The following is a 17,928-nucleotide window of genomic DNA, read 5'->3' on the forward strand; positions in this document are numbered from 1 at the left end:
AAATAAACATGAAGAAAAATATCTTTAAAATGTTTCCTCCTAAGCTATTACATACTCTGTTAAACTTTGGTGACGGTACTTCTCCACTTAATAAGTATTGATTATGCATGTGCTACATGCCCAACATGGTTGTAGGCAATGTAGATACCATAGTCAACAGGATGGGCCCAGTGTCTGCCTTCATAGAGGGTATATTCTTGGTACTGTTCATCCTGTGTCATGTCCCAACATCATTTGGCCTAATGTTTTGGCAAGAAAAGCACTGTTCTGGGCTGATACCACAGTGACTCATCCAGTAACAATAGCGAAAACCGTAATAATGATACTTTTATTGAGTTCTAACTAAAAACTCTTGATAAGCACCTTTGATATGCCTCATGTCACCTAGTCCTCCTAATAACCTTAGAAGGGATACTAAATGCAATCAGTTTTACAGAGAAGGAAATTTAAACTCAGAGAAGTTAACTAATTTAAAGTCCATAGCTAGTAAGCAGGGCAACCCAAACCCAAACCCTGAATTTCATGCTCATAACCACCATATTGTATCGCAAAACTTCCAGGACTCATCTGTACTATTAAAATCAACAAACTTGGAGCCACACATAGTCAGTTTCAAGTCCAAGCACCACCCCTGGGAGATTTAACTTTTTTGAGTCTCTGTAACTCATCCGCAAAGCGGAAATAATATGACAACCTTATGGTGTTTTGGTAAGGATTAATTAGGATCATGTTTATAAAGCACTGGATCAGTGCCTATACGATGGGTGTACCTAATAGATAATGAGTATAATTATCAACTTTGACCTAAGATGTGGCACAGTGCAGTCAACAGAGGCCTATTAATTATTTATAGACACTATTATTAATTCGCTTCCAATTCATGGGGATGGGGGCAGAGGTAGAAGGGGAGGTCTGAGGCCTTGGAAATCAACTTAAGGAAACTATTTATTGAGAGCCTCATCACACTAGGGTTTGAGTCGCTCAGTAAGTACATCCGCCCTGCGCGCCACTGCTTGGTCACTTGTTCAACTCTTACCCTTTCTGTGAGGCCCAGATGAGATGCTGCCCTTCCCTGAAGCTCTTTTCATCTTCTACCGTAGGAAGAAATTTCTCCCACCTTAGAACTCCCATGGTTTTTAGTGAACAAAACAGTGGTTCGTAAATAAAGCCCTGCAGACTGGTTCCGGGAAGTTTCCATCAAAATCTTAGGTCCAGCCTCCAGAGTCTGATTCAGATGAGGCCCATGTAACTGCATCTTTAAAACAGTGGGGTTTTTGGGGGTTTTTTTGCGGTACGCGGGCCTCTCACTGTTGTGGCCTCTCCCGTTGCGGAGCACAGGCTCCGGACGCGCAGGCTTAGCGGCCATGGCTCACGGGCCCAGCCGCTCCGCAGCATGTGGCATCTTCCCGGACCGGGGCATGAACCCGTGTCCCCTGCATCGGCAGGCGGACTCTCAGCCACTGCGCCACCAGGGAAGCCCTGAAACAGTGTTTTGTGTGATTTTGGTGGGCAGACATATTTGGGAATCACTGTAGGACAACATGAGGCTCTCAGTACATATGCATTCCTTTACACTGCAGTCATGTATGTGTAGGTTTCATTTCTTTTCCTTGGAGATTATCTTTCTGATACTCCAATTCAATGTAGGGATAAAAATAAGAAAAAATAGAAAGAGGAAGTCCCTTGTAACATTTTTCTCAGGTCCTAATCACCTCCTCTAAGATGTTTTACTGCATTTCCTGGACAGCTGTTCCTGCTGTATGTTCCCATGACGCTCTGATTTTCTCCCTACAGCAGTGGAGCTTGTGTTAGTTGGAACTTGAATGAGTTTTGCTAAAAATTTAAAAATTATTGGAAGAATATCAGGGTGCCTGCAGAGTAATCGAGATAGGCCCTATCTGAATAGGAAGCCGCACACTTTAATGCTATCAGGGATCCCTTTTTATCGCGCAAGTCCACTTTATTCCATGTGTTGGTTTCATTTCCTGGGACCTGCCGACCTGCTTTTTCTCCATTTGGCCAGTTCTGTTCTCATGTTCAGACAGCTTTATGATAGCGGGGAAGCATGCATTTCCAGATCAGAAAACCCTGCATGTAGAGTCTATAGATTGGAATGACTCAGGTCACAGTCCCACTCCCAGACCAGGGCTTCTGGCAAAGGGTGGGGGACATGATGAGTGACAGATACCAGTGACCGCACATGGTTGGTGGGATCAGTGTTATAAGACAGGATCCATGACAAAAAAGATCTTGCTGAAGAAGACAAGCCAGAAAGATGGACACTGTCGTGAGACAAGTCTTCCCCCGACTCTGTGCTGCATATACTACTTTCTCGGGTACAATTACCTACATTTAATGGGCTGCAGCAGAGAACAGCGTTTGAGGACAGCTCCGGACTTCACCCCTTGGAGCTGCCCCTTGTTTACGCTGTGGCCTTGAGAAAATTACTTCATTACTCTGGGCTGCAGTTTGCTCAGCTTAAAACAATGGCAATAATAGTAGTACTATTTCATCGGATTGATGGGAAATTGAGATAATATATCTATATAACATGCTTAGACTAATACCTGATATTCCTTACAAAAATGTTAGATATTAGCTATTATTAATTATTCTGGTGTCCCACTAGACTGTCAGCCCCAGGAAGGTAGGCAACCTTGGCTTTCTTTCTCCGCAGCACAGAGCACAATGCCTGGTTGTTACTGCGTGAGTCATCAGTACAGCTTTGCTGTCGGTGAACACAGACCAAGTTCAGTGAGCATCATCCGCACCTTTACTCCACCTAAGTGTCTATTCTGCTGTAGTGGGGGGAGGAATTACACACACTTACGCGCGCGCGCGCGCGCGCGCGCACACACACACACACACACACACACACACACACACACACTTCCTGAACTGCAGTGAAGAAGGGGCACATGGGGCCAGCTAAGCCATTACTGTCTCCATGTGGAATTGACTCTGCCTTTAGAGAACCACAGCCAACCCCAGTGTCATGTTTAAGCAACCAATGTGTGTAATGTATCAGTTGGGACCAAACAGCACTGGAATGTAACATCGTGCTGTATAAGTAAAGTGTTTACTAAATAAATTGCCAACATAAGCAAGTATGGAGAGCCTGCTTCAAGAGGATATTTCCCAAAGCACTTAGAAGTATCCACCTATTAACAATCACATTGGCATGATGGCATGCAAGGAAATGATTGATTGTTTGGGCTTTTAATTTAAGCAGTAGCAGGAGTTTTTAGAATTGTTGGAATTTGGAAACTTTTTTGCTCTGTGTATCTTGGATAGATATAACCTTAGAATAAATTATGTTGTATTTTAGAAATGTCAAAAGCTATTGATTTAAAATACAAGTACATGCTTTTAACAACAACAAAAAAAAAAAACCTTTTTTAAAAAGACTTAAGTCCAGAGGGACAAAAAGGGAAAGATGGATACATTTGACCCTATAAAATTTGACTATAAAATATAAATTTAACACTTAAGTTTTCTACCTTATTAAAAATGTTTTAAAGTCAAAAGCCAAATGGGCAGCCTGGAAAAATATTTCCGAGATGTACTAAGAGAAAGTTAATTTACTTAACATTTTAAATGCATTTGCAAATCCATAAGAATAACTCATTAGAAACAGGCAAAATAATGAATAGGCAGTTCTTTGAAAAAATAAATGTACAAAGATATGAGACTTTACTCATTAAAGAAATACAGCTGACCTTTGAACAGCAATTGTGTGGTCCACTAATTTTTTAAAATAAATACGTACTACGGTAACTACAGTAGTACACGATCTACCTTGGATTAAATCTGCAGATACGAAAACACAGATATGGAGGAACCTCAGATTTGGAAGGCTGACTATAAATTACATGTGGATTTTTGCTGAGAGCAGGGCTGGCACCCCTAACACCCTACATTGTTCAAGGGTCAACTGTATAAAGTAAATAATTCAATTTTTTTTCACTTGTCAGATAAAGGACAGTTGATGTGATAGTGTTGGCAGGGTGGTGGACAAAATGTCACTCTCACACGTTGCTGGAAGGAGATCGGGTGCAACATCTTTGGAGGGCTGTTGACAATATCCATTAAATTGGAAAATCCACATAATCTTTGTCCCAGTAGTTCTACTTTTATAAAGTTAGCCTACAACACATGTACGTAAGCTGATCAAGGATGTTTATGGTAGTATTGTAGGAAATAGCAGATAATTAAATCATCTTTGAACGTCCATCAACAGGCTAAATATTTTATGGTATATTTATGCAATGAAGTATAAAGGAGCTATTTAAAATAATTAGATATAGAGCTATATGTAATGGTATGAAAGGACAGAAACAGTATGATTATGTAGAAAGGGCTTATAATCTCTGTCCCTACAGGAATGCTAGTACCTTGCTATTGCTGTCAAAAGGGAATACATATAATATGCAGGAAAAAAATCTCTTAAAGGATACAGAAGAAATGGTTAATAGTGGTTGCCTTCTAGGAATAGAACTAAAATTTTGCAATGGGAAGAAGACTTAATTTTCTCTGAATAATTGTACTTTTTTTTATCATTTGTAACTTTTAGCTTTCAGTGGGCCAGACATTATCCTTCTGGTTTATAGCATGTCATCTTCAAAACCACTGGCGAGTCAAGTTTAATTAGCTCTGTTCTACAGATGGGGACCTTATGATTTGAAAAGATGGAGTAACTTATCTAGGGTCCCACCACTGGTGTCCTTGTTCTCTCATCAATAGAAAGGTTTACAGAAATATCAAGGAGTGCGGTTCTCAGTAATCTCACATATGTTCATGATTCCATACTTAGGAAGGCTGAAATATTTTTAAAGAAAAAATAAAATATTTTCCAAATATTTTTACCTCAAAAGTAGAAAAAAGAATGGATTTTCTGCTTTACTTTCTAGAATGCTCTTCTCCCAAATTCCAAGTGTCAGGGTGGTATAACAAAGTCTAAAAAGTGTTTCCCCTCTTCTTTCCTTCAACACTGTTTATTGACCAGAATGTTTAGACTGGGGAGATGGTAAGAGAAGTAGAACAAAGGAAATAAAGAGCATCAGGCCTGAATCCCACCATCAGTACGCTTCCGTTTAGGGAAAGACTTGGGAAAGCCTGACTTGTGATTCTAGAAGGATAGACAAAGAAGTTCCACCTTGCTTCTCCTGATTCTACCTCTGGAATGGGTGGACAGCTATAGAGATTAACAATGTGGGTGCAGGATCACAGAGGTGTATATGAATTTACATGAAGGTGGATTTATTCTATCCACTCCTCCACTCAAGTGTTGGGTGTGGCTTTGTGACAACAGTCAACTGCTGTCCCCTCAGTTGTTCTTACTGTCCATGTGACTTATAAATTCAAGCCTACCAAAGAGCTGAGTGTGATTTTAGTGCTTAAACATTTGTTTTTCATACAATAGCCCCTAAACCCTAATTCCTTGGGTGCTCACACAAGGAAAACAAAACTGAATTGGACTTTGACAGACTGTCTTGGTCTTCAAATGAGGTACCTTCTCCAAGGATTTACATGTGTAGTTTTGACTGAACAGGTTTTGCCTTACTTTCTGACTTACAAACCTAACCCCAAGATGAATGAGTCACAATACTAGTTGTAATTATGGCCAATTATTTAATCTCTCTGAGGCTGAACACGCCTATCTGTAAAAGCCGGAAGGTTACTGAGAGAATACAATGAGACATACAAAGGAAACATACATAAACAGACCTCTAATGCCTATAGAATTTCTGTGTCTGGTTGATTAGTGGAGAATGTGCACCTATCCAAAAGAAAAACTCTAAAATAAGTCCTTTTAAGATATTTAGTTTTAAAAATAAATAAAAATATTCCGTGGGATCTCATAACATTAGGATCTGTTCAGCTTTGTCTATTAACCTGATATATCTCCAGGCAGCCTTAAGAATACTGTACGTACTGACATGATGGTTGCTAAGACTGAGGTGAGAAGACCTGTGTGAAAGCAAGACCGAGGCAGAGAGGAAGGTGCTGGAGGTTGAGCTGCTGTTGCCTGTTTGTTTCCCCGCAGGCCACATTCCCTGGCCCAGACCTATCAGTGTAAGTGAGAACCAGATTCTGTCTCTCCCTACACTCAACCATGACCTTCAAAACCCCACAAAGACCCAGGGTCTAACAGGGTCTCCAGGAGACCCTTTTTATCTTCTTGGCACCAGAGCTTCTCCAGGAACCAGAAGGAAAGTTTTAGAACATGATACAAGGACAAGACACAAGAAGAAGCCACAACAAAGGTTAACTTTGCTTCAGAGATTGAAGAAAACACTGCTGCAAGGCCACCACACTACAGACTGCAAAGCCCAGATGTGTAGAAATGACACTGACAGCTGCCGTTTACTTCCGTGTTGCCTGCTAATATCCAGGTGTCATGATAGCAGCTTACCATGGTATTTGCTGGGAGCTCTGAATTATCCTATTCCCTAAGCAGTAGTCGTAGTACTAGTAAAAGTAGTTTGTTCCAGTTCATATTCTAAGTACTTTACATATGTTAACACATTTCATTTTGCTATAAACCCTATGATGTATATATTATTTTGATCCCTATTTTATCAAGGAAGATACAGAGCATGGAAATAAATCGACAGAAAAAAAAAAAAGAAATTGCCAGGATTACACAAGTATTCATTGTAGGAGCTGGAATTTGAACTCAGGTAGTCTGTCTCCACAGACTGTGCTCTTAATCTCAGGGGCTGGTAAATTTTTTGTAAAGGGCCAGCTAGTAAATATTATGGCATCACTTTTCATATGGTCTCTATTGCATATTCTTTATTGTTTTTTTTTAAATCCTTTAAAAATGTAAAACCAGTCTTAGCTCACAGGAGACACAAGTATAGGCAGCAGGCCCATGGGCCATATGTAATCTGCTGGTTAATACTGCACAGGGTGATCAAAGGTTTAAGCACACAGTGGGTGTGCTATTGCATACTCCCCTTAGGCAAATCCTATATGCCTGTAATATAATTGGTTTCTCGTTGACAAAATAATCCACAGTTCTGACTTCATCTCTCTCTCTCATTTTGTCTGAATTGATGAGGTTTGGTTGCCTTTTCAATCAGCATTCCTCCAAACTAGTGTTGCTGTTGTTGGACATTTAAGAAGGGACCGTAAGGATGGAATAAGAGCTTATTTTTCAGTCACTTTCAGCGTGTCATCGGCTTTCTCTCCAGGATGTATTATTATACAGGGAAGTGACCTTAGGCACTATGGCATTGGACTGGAGTTGGATCTTTCTTTGACTGACTAGAAACAAAGGCATAAATAAGATGTAGTATCTCTAAAACCTTAAGGTTGCCACTTTTCTGGGACCTAACCTGACATTAATTAAGGCAGTTCTGCTAGTAGAAATTTATCAGCAACCTGGCATCTAATCCTTTATCATTTTCATTAAAGCTTAAAATGGCTTATAAAGAGACACGGTTCGTGAAATGGATTGATATCGCAATGGAACGTCCTGCTTTCTAGGTACCTGCTATACACTTGGAGATTCAAAACATCATCACAGCATTGTAGGCTAGGCTGCTAGTGAAGAAACCACTGTGAGTTATTGGATTTGCTAAAAATGAAATAAATCTTGGTTATTTAACACTTCCATAGTACATAATGCATAACTCAGCCTCATGTGATGTGTGAGGAAATCATTGCATTGGTTATTTCAGTTTGAAACTTAAGAAAAAACTTACAAAAGTGTTTTTCAAGTTATTTTGACCACAACTCATAGTAAAATATACACTAAAAGAATTCTCATGATACAGTACACGTCTATCTACACACAGATGTAAACTGAAACAAAAGTTTCAGAGTCAATACTACTCTAACTACATTTGAGACATTTCTGATATTTTATTATCTATTCCATTCCATTAAATTTTTTAATGTTCTTTATTACAACTAAATTTATTTCATAATTTATTAATGGGTCTTGACTCAGTTTACAAAACACTTCCCTAGAAGACCCACATTCTCACACTGCTCTGGTTTACAAGAAGCAACTGTTTGGGGCTTCTTCTGTATCTTTACATCTTACTTTATTTGTTGAGAACCAGATTTATGTGAGATTTACGTGTAAATCACTGTACCAGGCTCTATGGGAAGTGCAAAGAGATGCCTTCAACTACCCCAAGCCAGGAATTTTCTGAGTTGCCAGGAAAACACAGGTGAACAAAGCAACATATAATCTCTGCCCTCATAGAGTTTATGATCTAGTGAATGAAAGAAACTCAGAACTCAAGGAGTTTGGGAAGACAACATAGTCAAGTGAATGACTTAAGTAAGTAAACTGTTTTATTAGCATTTTTCTGGGTAAAAAGTATTTATCTAGCAGGGTCAGTCCCATTTTTACAGATGAGAAAAATGGAGACTCAGAATCTGTCATTTAGGCTTAAAGACTTAAATATAAGATATGACACCATAAAACTCCTAGAATAGAACATAGGCAAAACATTCTCTGACATAAATTGTACCAATGTTTTCTTAGGTCAGTCTCCCAAAGAAATAGAAATAAAAGCAAAAATAAACAAATGGGACCTAATAAAATTTATAAGCCTTTGCACAGCAAAGGAAACTATAAACAAAAAGACAACCTATGGACTGGGAGAAAATATTTGCAAATGATGTGACAGACAAGGGCTTAATTTCCAAAATATACAAACAGCTCATACAACTCAACAAAAAAAAACCCCAAACAACCCAATCGAAAAATGGGCAGAAAACCTACATAGACATTTCTCCAAAGAAGAAATACAGATGGCGAATAGGCACATGAAAAGATGCTGAACATCACTAATTATTAGAGAAATGCAAATCAAATCTGCAGTGAGGTACCACCTCACACCAGGCAGAAAGGACATCATTACAAATGTTGGATAGGGTGTGGAGAAAAGGGAACCCTCTTACACTGTTGGTGGGAATGTAAATTGGTGCAGCCACTATGGAGAACAGTATGGGGGTTCCTCAAAAAACTAAAAATAGAGTTGCCATATGATCCAGCAATCCCAGTCCTGGGCATATACCCAGACAAAACTATAATTCAAAAAGATACGTGCACCCCTGTGTTCATAGCCACATTATTTACAATAGCCAAGACATGGAAGCACCCTAAATGTCCATCGACAGAGGAATGGATAAAGAAGACGTGGTATATATACAATGGAATATTACTCAGACATAAAAAAGAATGAAATAATGCCATTTGCAGCAACATGGATGGACCTAGAGATTATCATACTAAGTGAAGTAAGCCAGACAAAGACAAATATCATATGATATCACTTATAGGTGGAATCTAAAAAAATGATACAAATGAACTTATCTACGAGACAGAAAAGACTCAGTTCTAGAGAACAGACTTGTGGTTGCCAAGGGGAAGGGGTGAGTGGGGGAGGGAAGGACTGGGAGTTTGGGATTAGCAGATACAAACTATTATATACAGGATGGGTAAACAACAAGGTCCTACTGTAGAGCACAGGGAACTGTATTCAATATCCTGTGATAAACCATAATGGAAAAGAATATGAAAAAGAATATACATATATGTATAACTGAATGACTTGACTTTACAGGAGAAATTAACATAACATTGTAAATCAACTATACTTCAATAAAATTAAAAAAAAGAATCTGTCATTTACCAGAATTACATCATTGTTTACAGGCCAAATCCAGGATTATTTGTAATAGACATGCTGCCTCACATGATTAAATGTTTTGGGGTTTTTTTGAAATAAAGTGGGTTGGGAGTTTAAAAGAAGTGATGATTAAGTCACATTATAAAAATGTTTTCACCTTGAGAAAGCTTGGAAGATGAGAGGTCCCATTACTCATCTCTCTTTCCTTCAGAAGGAGCTAATCTGATAATTTTTTTGAAATCGACAAATTATGTCTTTTAAAGAGAAGAATGGCACCTTCTTGTACTTTGCAATCTTTTCTGATTAAATTCTTAAAATCCCTCATTTGGAATTTTACTCATCTAAACCCTTATTCCAAAAACCAGGAAAGAAAGTGGGACATTTTCTGCAGATCATCAAGGAAAGGAACCAAAGAATGTCACCTGTCTGGGAGAATCTAGGCTTTGTTTTTCTCTTCACCAAGCATTTCTTGAGCATTGACCCAAGAGACCATGCTATCTATACACTAAACATCTACTGCTCCTAGGAAGGAGTGAACATGTTATTTTTTAATTGATGTATAGTTGATTTAAAATGTATTAGTTTCAGGTATACAGCACAGTGATTCAATATTTTTATAGATTATATTCCATTTAAAGTTTAGGAGTGGAAATTTTTAAATGGCAGATGGAAAAGATCATCTCAACTTCAAATGAAGTGTATAAAATAGACTTTTATACTCATAATCATCCTCTTCTCTTAGATATCTGTGCCTTGGGGATCAACTCATTCTGTAAACTTACATGTGTAATAGTTTCTTACTTGGGAAAATTGAGATCATTTGGATACACTAAAGAGCGGTTTTAGTGAGAAAACAGACAAGGAGAAGATTTTTAAAGTGCCAACCCTTAGTAGAATTCTATGCACAGAGGACCAGGTCTCTGGCCACCTATGTGAAACCCTCTGTTATATCCACTTAGAGCCCAACAACTTCTCTCTTTCTTAACGTTCACCAAGAGTTTTAATTGTCCACTCATTTTGTGACTATTTAATCCATAAGAGTCTCTCTGGGGAGCCTTCACTAGACTACAGTCTCCATAAAAGTAGAGATTTTATTTCTACTCTATTACTACTATATCCCCCAGTACTAAGCAATGTGATTAAGTGTTAAAGAAATGTCTGTTGGATGAATGAATGGTCATGTTAAGGAATGTTGTTTTAAATAAAGTACTTAGGTTTAGTTCAATCTTTATATATTATTCATTAGCTACTAAAAGAGCACCTGAATCACTCATGATGTTCTTTTTGTTTGTTTTGCAGTCAACTTTGACCACTTTGAAATTTTAAGAGCCATTGGAAAAGGCAGTTTTGGGAAGGTGAGAACCAAAATGATTAACCAATAATGGGGTATGTAGCTCAGAGAACAGAGAGCCCAAGAAGGTTCAGATTAGTTACTGGGACCACAGTAAACGATAAATCAGAGATGTTTTCATAATGGGTTTTTATAAAATTATTACCACAGTTTGAGCAAAGTATGAGACAGGCAGCTACATAATGAACATGTATGTTCTCAGAATTATCTCAAAGTCAAATCAGTTTACTCACTAGGGTTGGAGGCTTTCTCTACACTAATGGGGAGAGTAAGATTTCATAATCATTTGCAAGTTGTACCAGTACATTCAGTAACAGTTGTCTTGTCAGTATAAGAATTAAATCTTTTCATGTGGGAAAGAAGCCACCTGATTTCTGTTTTCCCCTATTGTACCACAGTTTTATTTTTAAAAACCTACCACAAAAATCCTACCATAAAATTCATACACATTCAGTCCAATTCTTTGTAAGAATCTTCTAGATTCATATCCTGATTACTATTGTGTCTTGTGGAAACATACTTTAACAGAATACCTCATATTTCATAGTGAACTTGCATTTTAGAATCCTCTGCTGTCGACTTTATCAGGCATTATATGAACCTCTAAAAGAGTTTCACAAACATGCACATCACGCTTCGTGTTTATCCCCATGCTTCAAGTCCTTTTTGGTTGTATCAGCTGTGACTGTCAACAGAAATTCTCGCACAATATTGTTCATCTTGACAGTTTAGTCTTGCCTATTTTGGTCACTAAAAAGCAGAATAAGGATGCTGTTAGTTATTGGAAGATTCCTGACATGGAGGCAGCTATTTTCCCCAAAATGCTGTCTTAAAAATCCCCAAAAGCAAAAACAGGAAAACTTGTTTGAGAAGGCAGAGATTTAGAAATTGACTTGGTACAGGGGAAGAAAGTGCAATTTTTTACTCTGAAATCAGAGCTACGTGGCAACCTTAACATCAGAGAATTTGCAAGTGATGGGGCCTCCATGCTGTGATAAACGGTCTTGTTCTGTCTCATTCCCATGATCCATCATCTCCCTAATCACTTTCTCACTCTGGTTGGCACCATTAGGTCTGCATCGTACAGAAGAACGATACCAAGAAGATGTATGCGATGAAGTACATGAACAAACAGAAGTGTGTGGAGCGCAATGAAGTGAGGAATGTCTTCAAGGAGCTCCAGATCATGCAGGGGCTGGAGCATCCTTTCCTGGTTAATTTGTGGTAAGTGGTTTTCTTGGACCTCTGAATGGGACACTCCTACCTTCACCCACAAATCCTCTTACATAAACACATCCTGATTTCTACGTGTGCATTGGCAAAACCCTCATTGGGATCTTCCTCGGGACTTTCGTTCGCCTTGGCTTCTTTGACTTTATAAAGAAGCAAAAATGTTATACTATCACCAGTAAATACTGCTCAGTTCAGTTGCCATATTTCCCCTTGTCCCTGAGTCAGTATTTTTTTTAAGCATTGTCATTCAATAGGCTGGCAAGGAATGAGTTCAGATGTCTTCTCACTCATTAGGTCTTTTTCCCCCTTACTCGTGGGGCAGGGACTTGGAGTGCAAAGTACGGCATCACTGGCAGAGATGAGGTTGACTGTTAGGACTTGTACAAAACACTTTCTTCTTAAAGTGATTGGCAATCAACCTTTTTTCCTTGCAGCATACTTCTTAAGCAGCCACATATATACCTGTGAGTTGGAAAAGGACGGGTGCTGCCTTTCTCACCAAATAGACTTTACACAACCGGAGCTAATTTATGTCAGTAGCTAGACATTAAATGACTGATCTGCTCTCAAAGCCATTATCATAATCCAAGCCTTAGAAGACAGCGGAGACGCTTGCATTATCTACTGCTTCCTGCTCTCTTCTTACCCATGGAGGTCTCTATGTGGCTGGCTCATTTTGCTCTACATTTTAATGCATCCATTATGTTAAGAGCCAGTTCTTAAAGCTAATTCAGTATGACTGTTATTTAAATATGTATACCAAGCAGTTCTTACTTACTAGCAAAGGGAAAAAAAAACCAAAGATCTCTATTCAGAGAATACTAATGGAAAAATCATCGAAATGTCACTGTGTGTTTAGGGAGATTCTCTAGAGGAATCAGTGCATAAAACCTGTCTCCCTCCATCTTTAATTTATACAGTTCACTTAATACACAATTTGCTTGAAGACTCTATGCCACAGTTGAAAAGAAGATGGTTCTGTGTGACTTGGAAATAGGTCTGTTAGAGTGTATGCACTGTTCAGACATGGCCCAGCCTTGGTGTATTTAATCATTATTTTACAATGGCCTCTTCACAATGCTGCCATGTGAAGAGTTAAATGGATGCAGCTCTTTCTTCCCCGTCCTTAGCAATCATCAAATTGCCTTTTTTTCCCTCTCTTCACAATGATGATCCTCCCTTTGTTCAAACTCACACTGTCCTCCTTCAAAATTTCAACCAACTAATTTTCTTCTTTTAAGACCAGGAAACCTTTATAAGGGCACATTTAGCATTTTGCCCTCTCATGCTTGTCTGTCATCCCTGAGCAGGCCACGTTGATTTCATTCTATTCCCTTTTTTTTTTTTTTTTAATAACATGAGTGTTGTGAGACTTTAAGCTGGCCAAAGAGTATAGATTTTGCTACTTGCTCACTTGGTTTCACTCCAGACATCATTCTCTTGTCTGTGCATCCTGACTTGGCAATAACAGGACATATATCCTATTCTACCCTTCTTCTCACTTCTGACACTGAATCTTACAGTAGAATCCTGGGCACCATTAACATGATAGAAGAGAGAGAAGAGACAGCTCCACCCCCATGATTCTAATACCACATTCAGAACTGGAAACTGATAAGGGACATTCCCAAAGGTACAGCAGAAACCCCTTTGTCTTTCAAACCTTGAGATAAAAGTCTTCAGACTTCAGCATTTTTCTCCTTCTAATAAATGCTTTCTGCCTTACTCAGTACAGCATAGTAAATATAAGTGATCTTTCCACAACTATTAAGCACCTTGCAGTGCTTCAGGAGATGTGACTGTAATTTACTTTATCATTTTTAAGTCCCATTGTTATAAGATACGCTTAATGTGTGTAATTCGGGTTGTTTCTATGAGTGAAGTATAATCAAGTGCTCTGCCCGGTGCCCAGCACATAGTAAGCATCTTACAAACGGTAGCTCTTAATTTCCTTGCTCCATTAAGGCATAGCATTCTCAAGTGCCCATCACTGGTGGCCAGTGTGGAACTCCAAAAGACAAATCTGAAGGGTGCTTGGTCCCAAGACATCCTGGCAAGCTGTGTGTGGTGAAGGAAGGGGGGAAGAGCCTTCAACTCATTCCCTGTAAGAGCTTATGTTTGTTTTGTCTTCCATCTGCATTCTGCAAATCAAAGATTCCCTGTGTATTATGTACAATTGAATCTAGATTTTTCTATCCTGGGTTTAACTAGACTGAGCTTTATATCCCCAAAACTTCAGGAGCCGATTTTCTTAAGAAGCATTGTATGATTAACAAAATAATAGCAACATTTTTTAGACACTCATGTACTTCTGTACCCATTCATGTACTCTCTTTTGCTGATACGTTGTGTTGGCCTGCCAATATTGCTTTTAATAATAATCTTCTCAGGGATGCTCAAAATGTCCTCTGGGGATGTGTTCAGAAAATTCTGGTTCTCAGGTTGAAGGAAAACACAAATTGTTTCTCTTTCAAGCAGGTTTTACACTAACGTTAAGACGTTGGTTTATGACTATATTGGTATAAACACAGACACATATGATCTTTGAAAACTTTTCTGCTCATTGCAAGTTGAAAAACAGAAAATCACATAGAGAACTGAAAATTCTCCAATAATCCTATCACCTTGAAACCACTCCTAACAGTGTGGACTTTCCAGTAAAATGTCTGCATCTGATTATGCATGAGTCCCATTCATTCCTTCATTCATGTATATATTTCCGGAGCATCATGATTTATAATCAGGGTTGCCAGATAAAATACAGGATGCGTAATTAGATTTGAATTTCAGATAAATAACCAATAACTTTTAGTATATGTCCCAAGGATCACACAGGACATATTTTAAGTAAAAATTACTCATTATGTGAATTTCTAATTTGCGGGCATGTTGTATTTTTATTTGCTCAACCTGGGGACCCTAATTGTAACAGAGGCCCGTACCGTGGGGACGCAGTCCTGAGCACAAATAGCGCGTGACTATATCAACTATGAGAAGTGCATGAAGGAACTAAGTAGAAAGAGGGGTGTGGGTAGTATGTTTTGAGGGTTTTCAGGGAAGGAAGGTCACTAGTCTGGGAGCATCAGTGTTAAGGGTGGAAGAACCTTCTGAATTAAAATTCAGCCTCTCCAGACCTCTCCAGACCTGGCTCGACTCAGAACACAGCTATCAGATAAAGGCCATGTTATAAAGTGAAGGCTGCCTGACAGGGCTGACATCCAAGAAAAGCAAATACAATCTTCCTGCGAGCCCCTCCCTGAGCGCCTCCAAACAAAGCCCTGGCAACCCACAGCCCGCAAAACAAGCGCCTGAGTCCTGCCCGGCACAGCCGATCCCCAGGCGGCTTTTGTTCACTGAGATTAAGCCTGCAGCTGCGCACAGCCACTCAGGGCTCCGAGCTCTCCTCACCCGTGTCTCCCGTTCCTCCCGTCCCGTGAACCCCAAGGGTTCTCGTGTGATTTCAGAAAATGAGAAGATGCGACTGTCTGTGTTAAATGAAAAGGACCATGGGTACTGGGAGCGCGAAAAGGGAGCCCCGTGAGATAGCTCAACACAGTCACATAAATGAGTTCCCTGGAAGCAACCTCCATCATCTGTGACTCAGAGTGCCAGCACCTCTTCACACAATCAGAGACCTTTGAGAACTCAGGGCAGCCTTCAGAGTCCCAGCATCAACCGTAATAGCTTCTATTACTTTGGGTTTTACGTATATGTTCTCGTGTATTCATCCCAACAACCTACGTGGATGGGGATTATTCTTCCCATTTTACACCTGAAGAAACTGAGGCTCAGAGAGGTTACACCATTTCCCCAGAGTCACACAGCCAGGACCCAAACCCAGGAATCCTGATTTCAAAGACCCTGCTCTTCCTGCTATCCTCTACCCTCCCCCACAGATGTCTTGTGAGACTCTTACAAAATACGTACAGAAATGCAATTTATTTGTTGATCTTTCTCCACACCCCACCAGAATACAAACTCCATGACGCAGATACGTTAGTATCTTTTGTTTACTGCCTCACTCTCCAGCTCCTACAATAGTGCCCAGCTCACAGAAAGGGCTCAATAAATATATGTTGAATGAATGAATGAATGAACAAACGAAGTGAATTAGCAGTGGGACTAGTCTTCTGGCTCCTGGTTTTTTGCTCTTTGCCCATCATACCTCTGCCACCTCTTGCACACTCACACACAGCCCCATATAATCATGCCCATTCCAGATTCTTGGTAGGCCCTGAGGTCAGAGGGACCCGAGTTTGAATCCCTGTTTCGCCACTTGCTAACTGTGTAAACGAAGCAAGTTACATTATGTGTTTTTCTTGGTTTCCTCATCTATAATTGGGAATTAGAGCAATAGCCATAGCAGAAGGTACTGATACGAATAAGAACATGTATATAAAGCACCTCAAACACAGTAGATATTTAATAAATGATGGCTTTAAACAACCAACTCTAAGGCCCCTCCCAGAAATGACATGACCCCCCTGCCCCCATAGCCAGAGACGATTCTAAAGATCCTTAGGTGGACAGATGCACCCGAACTTGAGCTGGCTTGGGCATTAGAAAGTCTTTTGTTCTGAAATTTTAACTCAATTTCTTTGAATCTAAAATAAATGTCTTGATATAAAATAAGGAACTACAGAGTGTTCTAATGAAAATAACAAATACCCATATGTCGTCACTCAGAATAACTGTCGTAATAGTTTTCTATTGCTGCTTTAACAAATTACCGCCCACACAAAACAACAACAAATTACCACCAACTTAGTGGTTTAAAACAACAGGAATTGAAGTAGCTGAGGTTAAAGCTATTTTCGTAATATAATGAAAACATTATTTTCCCTTTGCCCTGCATGGTTATTTGCACTGAAACTTCACAGGCAAAACTAATCAGAACAATGATTACCTATGGAATGTAGAGATTAACTAGAAGGTTGCATGTGGAAAACTTAGGGAGTGATTGAAAGATTCCATTATCTTTATTGTGGCGTTGCTCCTAGGAGAGTATATGTTTGTAAAAATTCATTACATTTTATACTTAATATCTGTGCATTTCACTATAATTTTCCCTCATTAAAAGAATATGGAAAAATTTTTTTAAAACACAGATGTATTATATTACAATTCTGGAGGTCAGAAGTGCAAAATCAGTCTTCCTGAGCTAAAACCAAGCTATCACAGGGCTATGTTCCTTCTGCAGGCTCTGCGGGGAGGACTTACTTCCTTACCTTTTCCAGCTTCTCCCGGCCGCCTGCATGCCTCGGTTCATGGCTCCTTCTTCCATCTTCAAACCTCTCTCTGACCTTCTGCCTTCCTCTTCCACCTTTTAAGGACTCCTGTGATTGCACTGGGCCCACCTGGTGATGATGATTCTTGCCCAAGCTCTAGCCACTCTCCACTGGGCCCTCTTCTCAGCTAGGCCTCAACCCTACCCAATAAAGACTTCAACAAAACACTAACATCCTTTTTAACAGCTCAAGGCCTCATCCTAGGATGACCTTAGCCCACTTATAGTGCTTGCCTGAGAAAACTCAAGGCTGGAGAAAAATTTACTGTTTGCTCCACGAACACCTGAAGACAGGGCCCCTGTCTCCCAGCCACTGCGGAAGGGGAGGAGCCCAATTTCCATACACGGCGTCAGTTAACAAACCAGGTGGGATTCACGCGGACCAACCCCACCTTCCCAGT

General features: G+C 39.6%; 2 protein-coding genes across 6 annotated transcripts in view; one reads left to right on the forward strand and one right to left on the reverse strand.

The window, feature by feature from the left end:
* The window catches only part of PPP2R2B (protein phosphatase 2 regulatory subunit Bbeta), a 677,687-nt gene that overhangs the window by 588,375 nt on the left and 71,384 nt on the right, over positions 1-17,928 (reverse strand). The gene's annotated exons all lie outside the window — the stretch shown is intronic.
* The window catches only part of STK32A (serine/threonine kinase 32A), an 84,867-nt gene continuing 79,036 nt past the window's right edge, over positions 12,098-17,928 (forward strand). Inside the window, exon 1 of the mRNA XM_060146462.1 lies at positions 12,098-12,231. Within this exon, the coding sequence (XP_060002445.1) occupies positions 12,113-12,231 (119 nt within the window). The 5' untranslated portion in view covers positions 12,098-12,112. The remainder of the gene's footprint in view (positions 12,232-17,928) is intronic.

The sequence above is a fragment of the Lagenorhynchus albirostris genome, chromosome 3 (assembly GCF_949774975.1).
Source record: "Lagenorhynchus albirostris chromosome 3, mLagAlb1.1, whole genome shotgun sequence".
NCBI lineage: Eukaryota > Metazoa > Chordata > Mammalia > Artiodactyla > Delphinidae > Lagenorhynchus > Lagenorhynchus albirostris.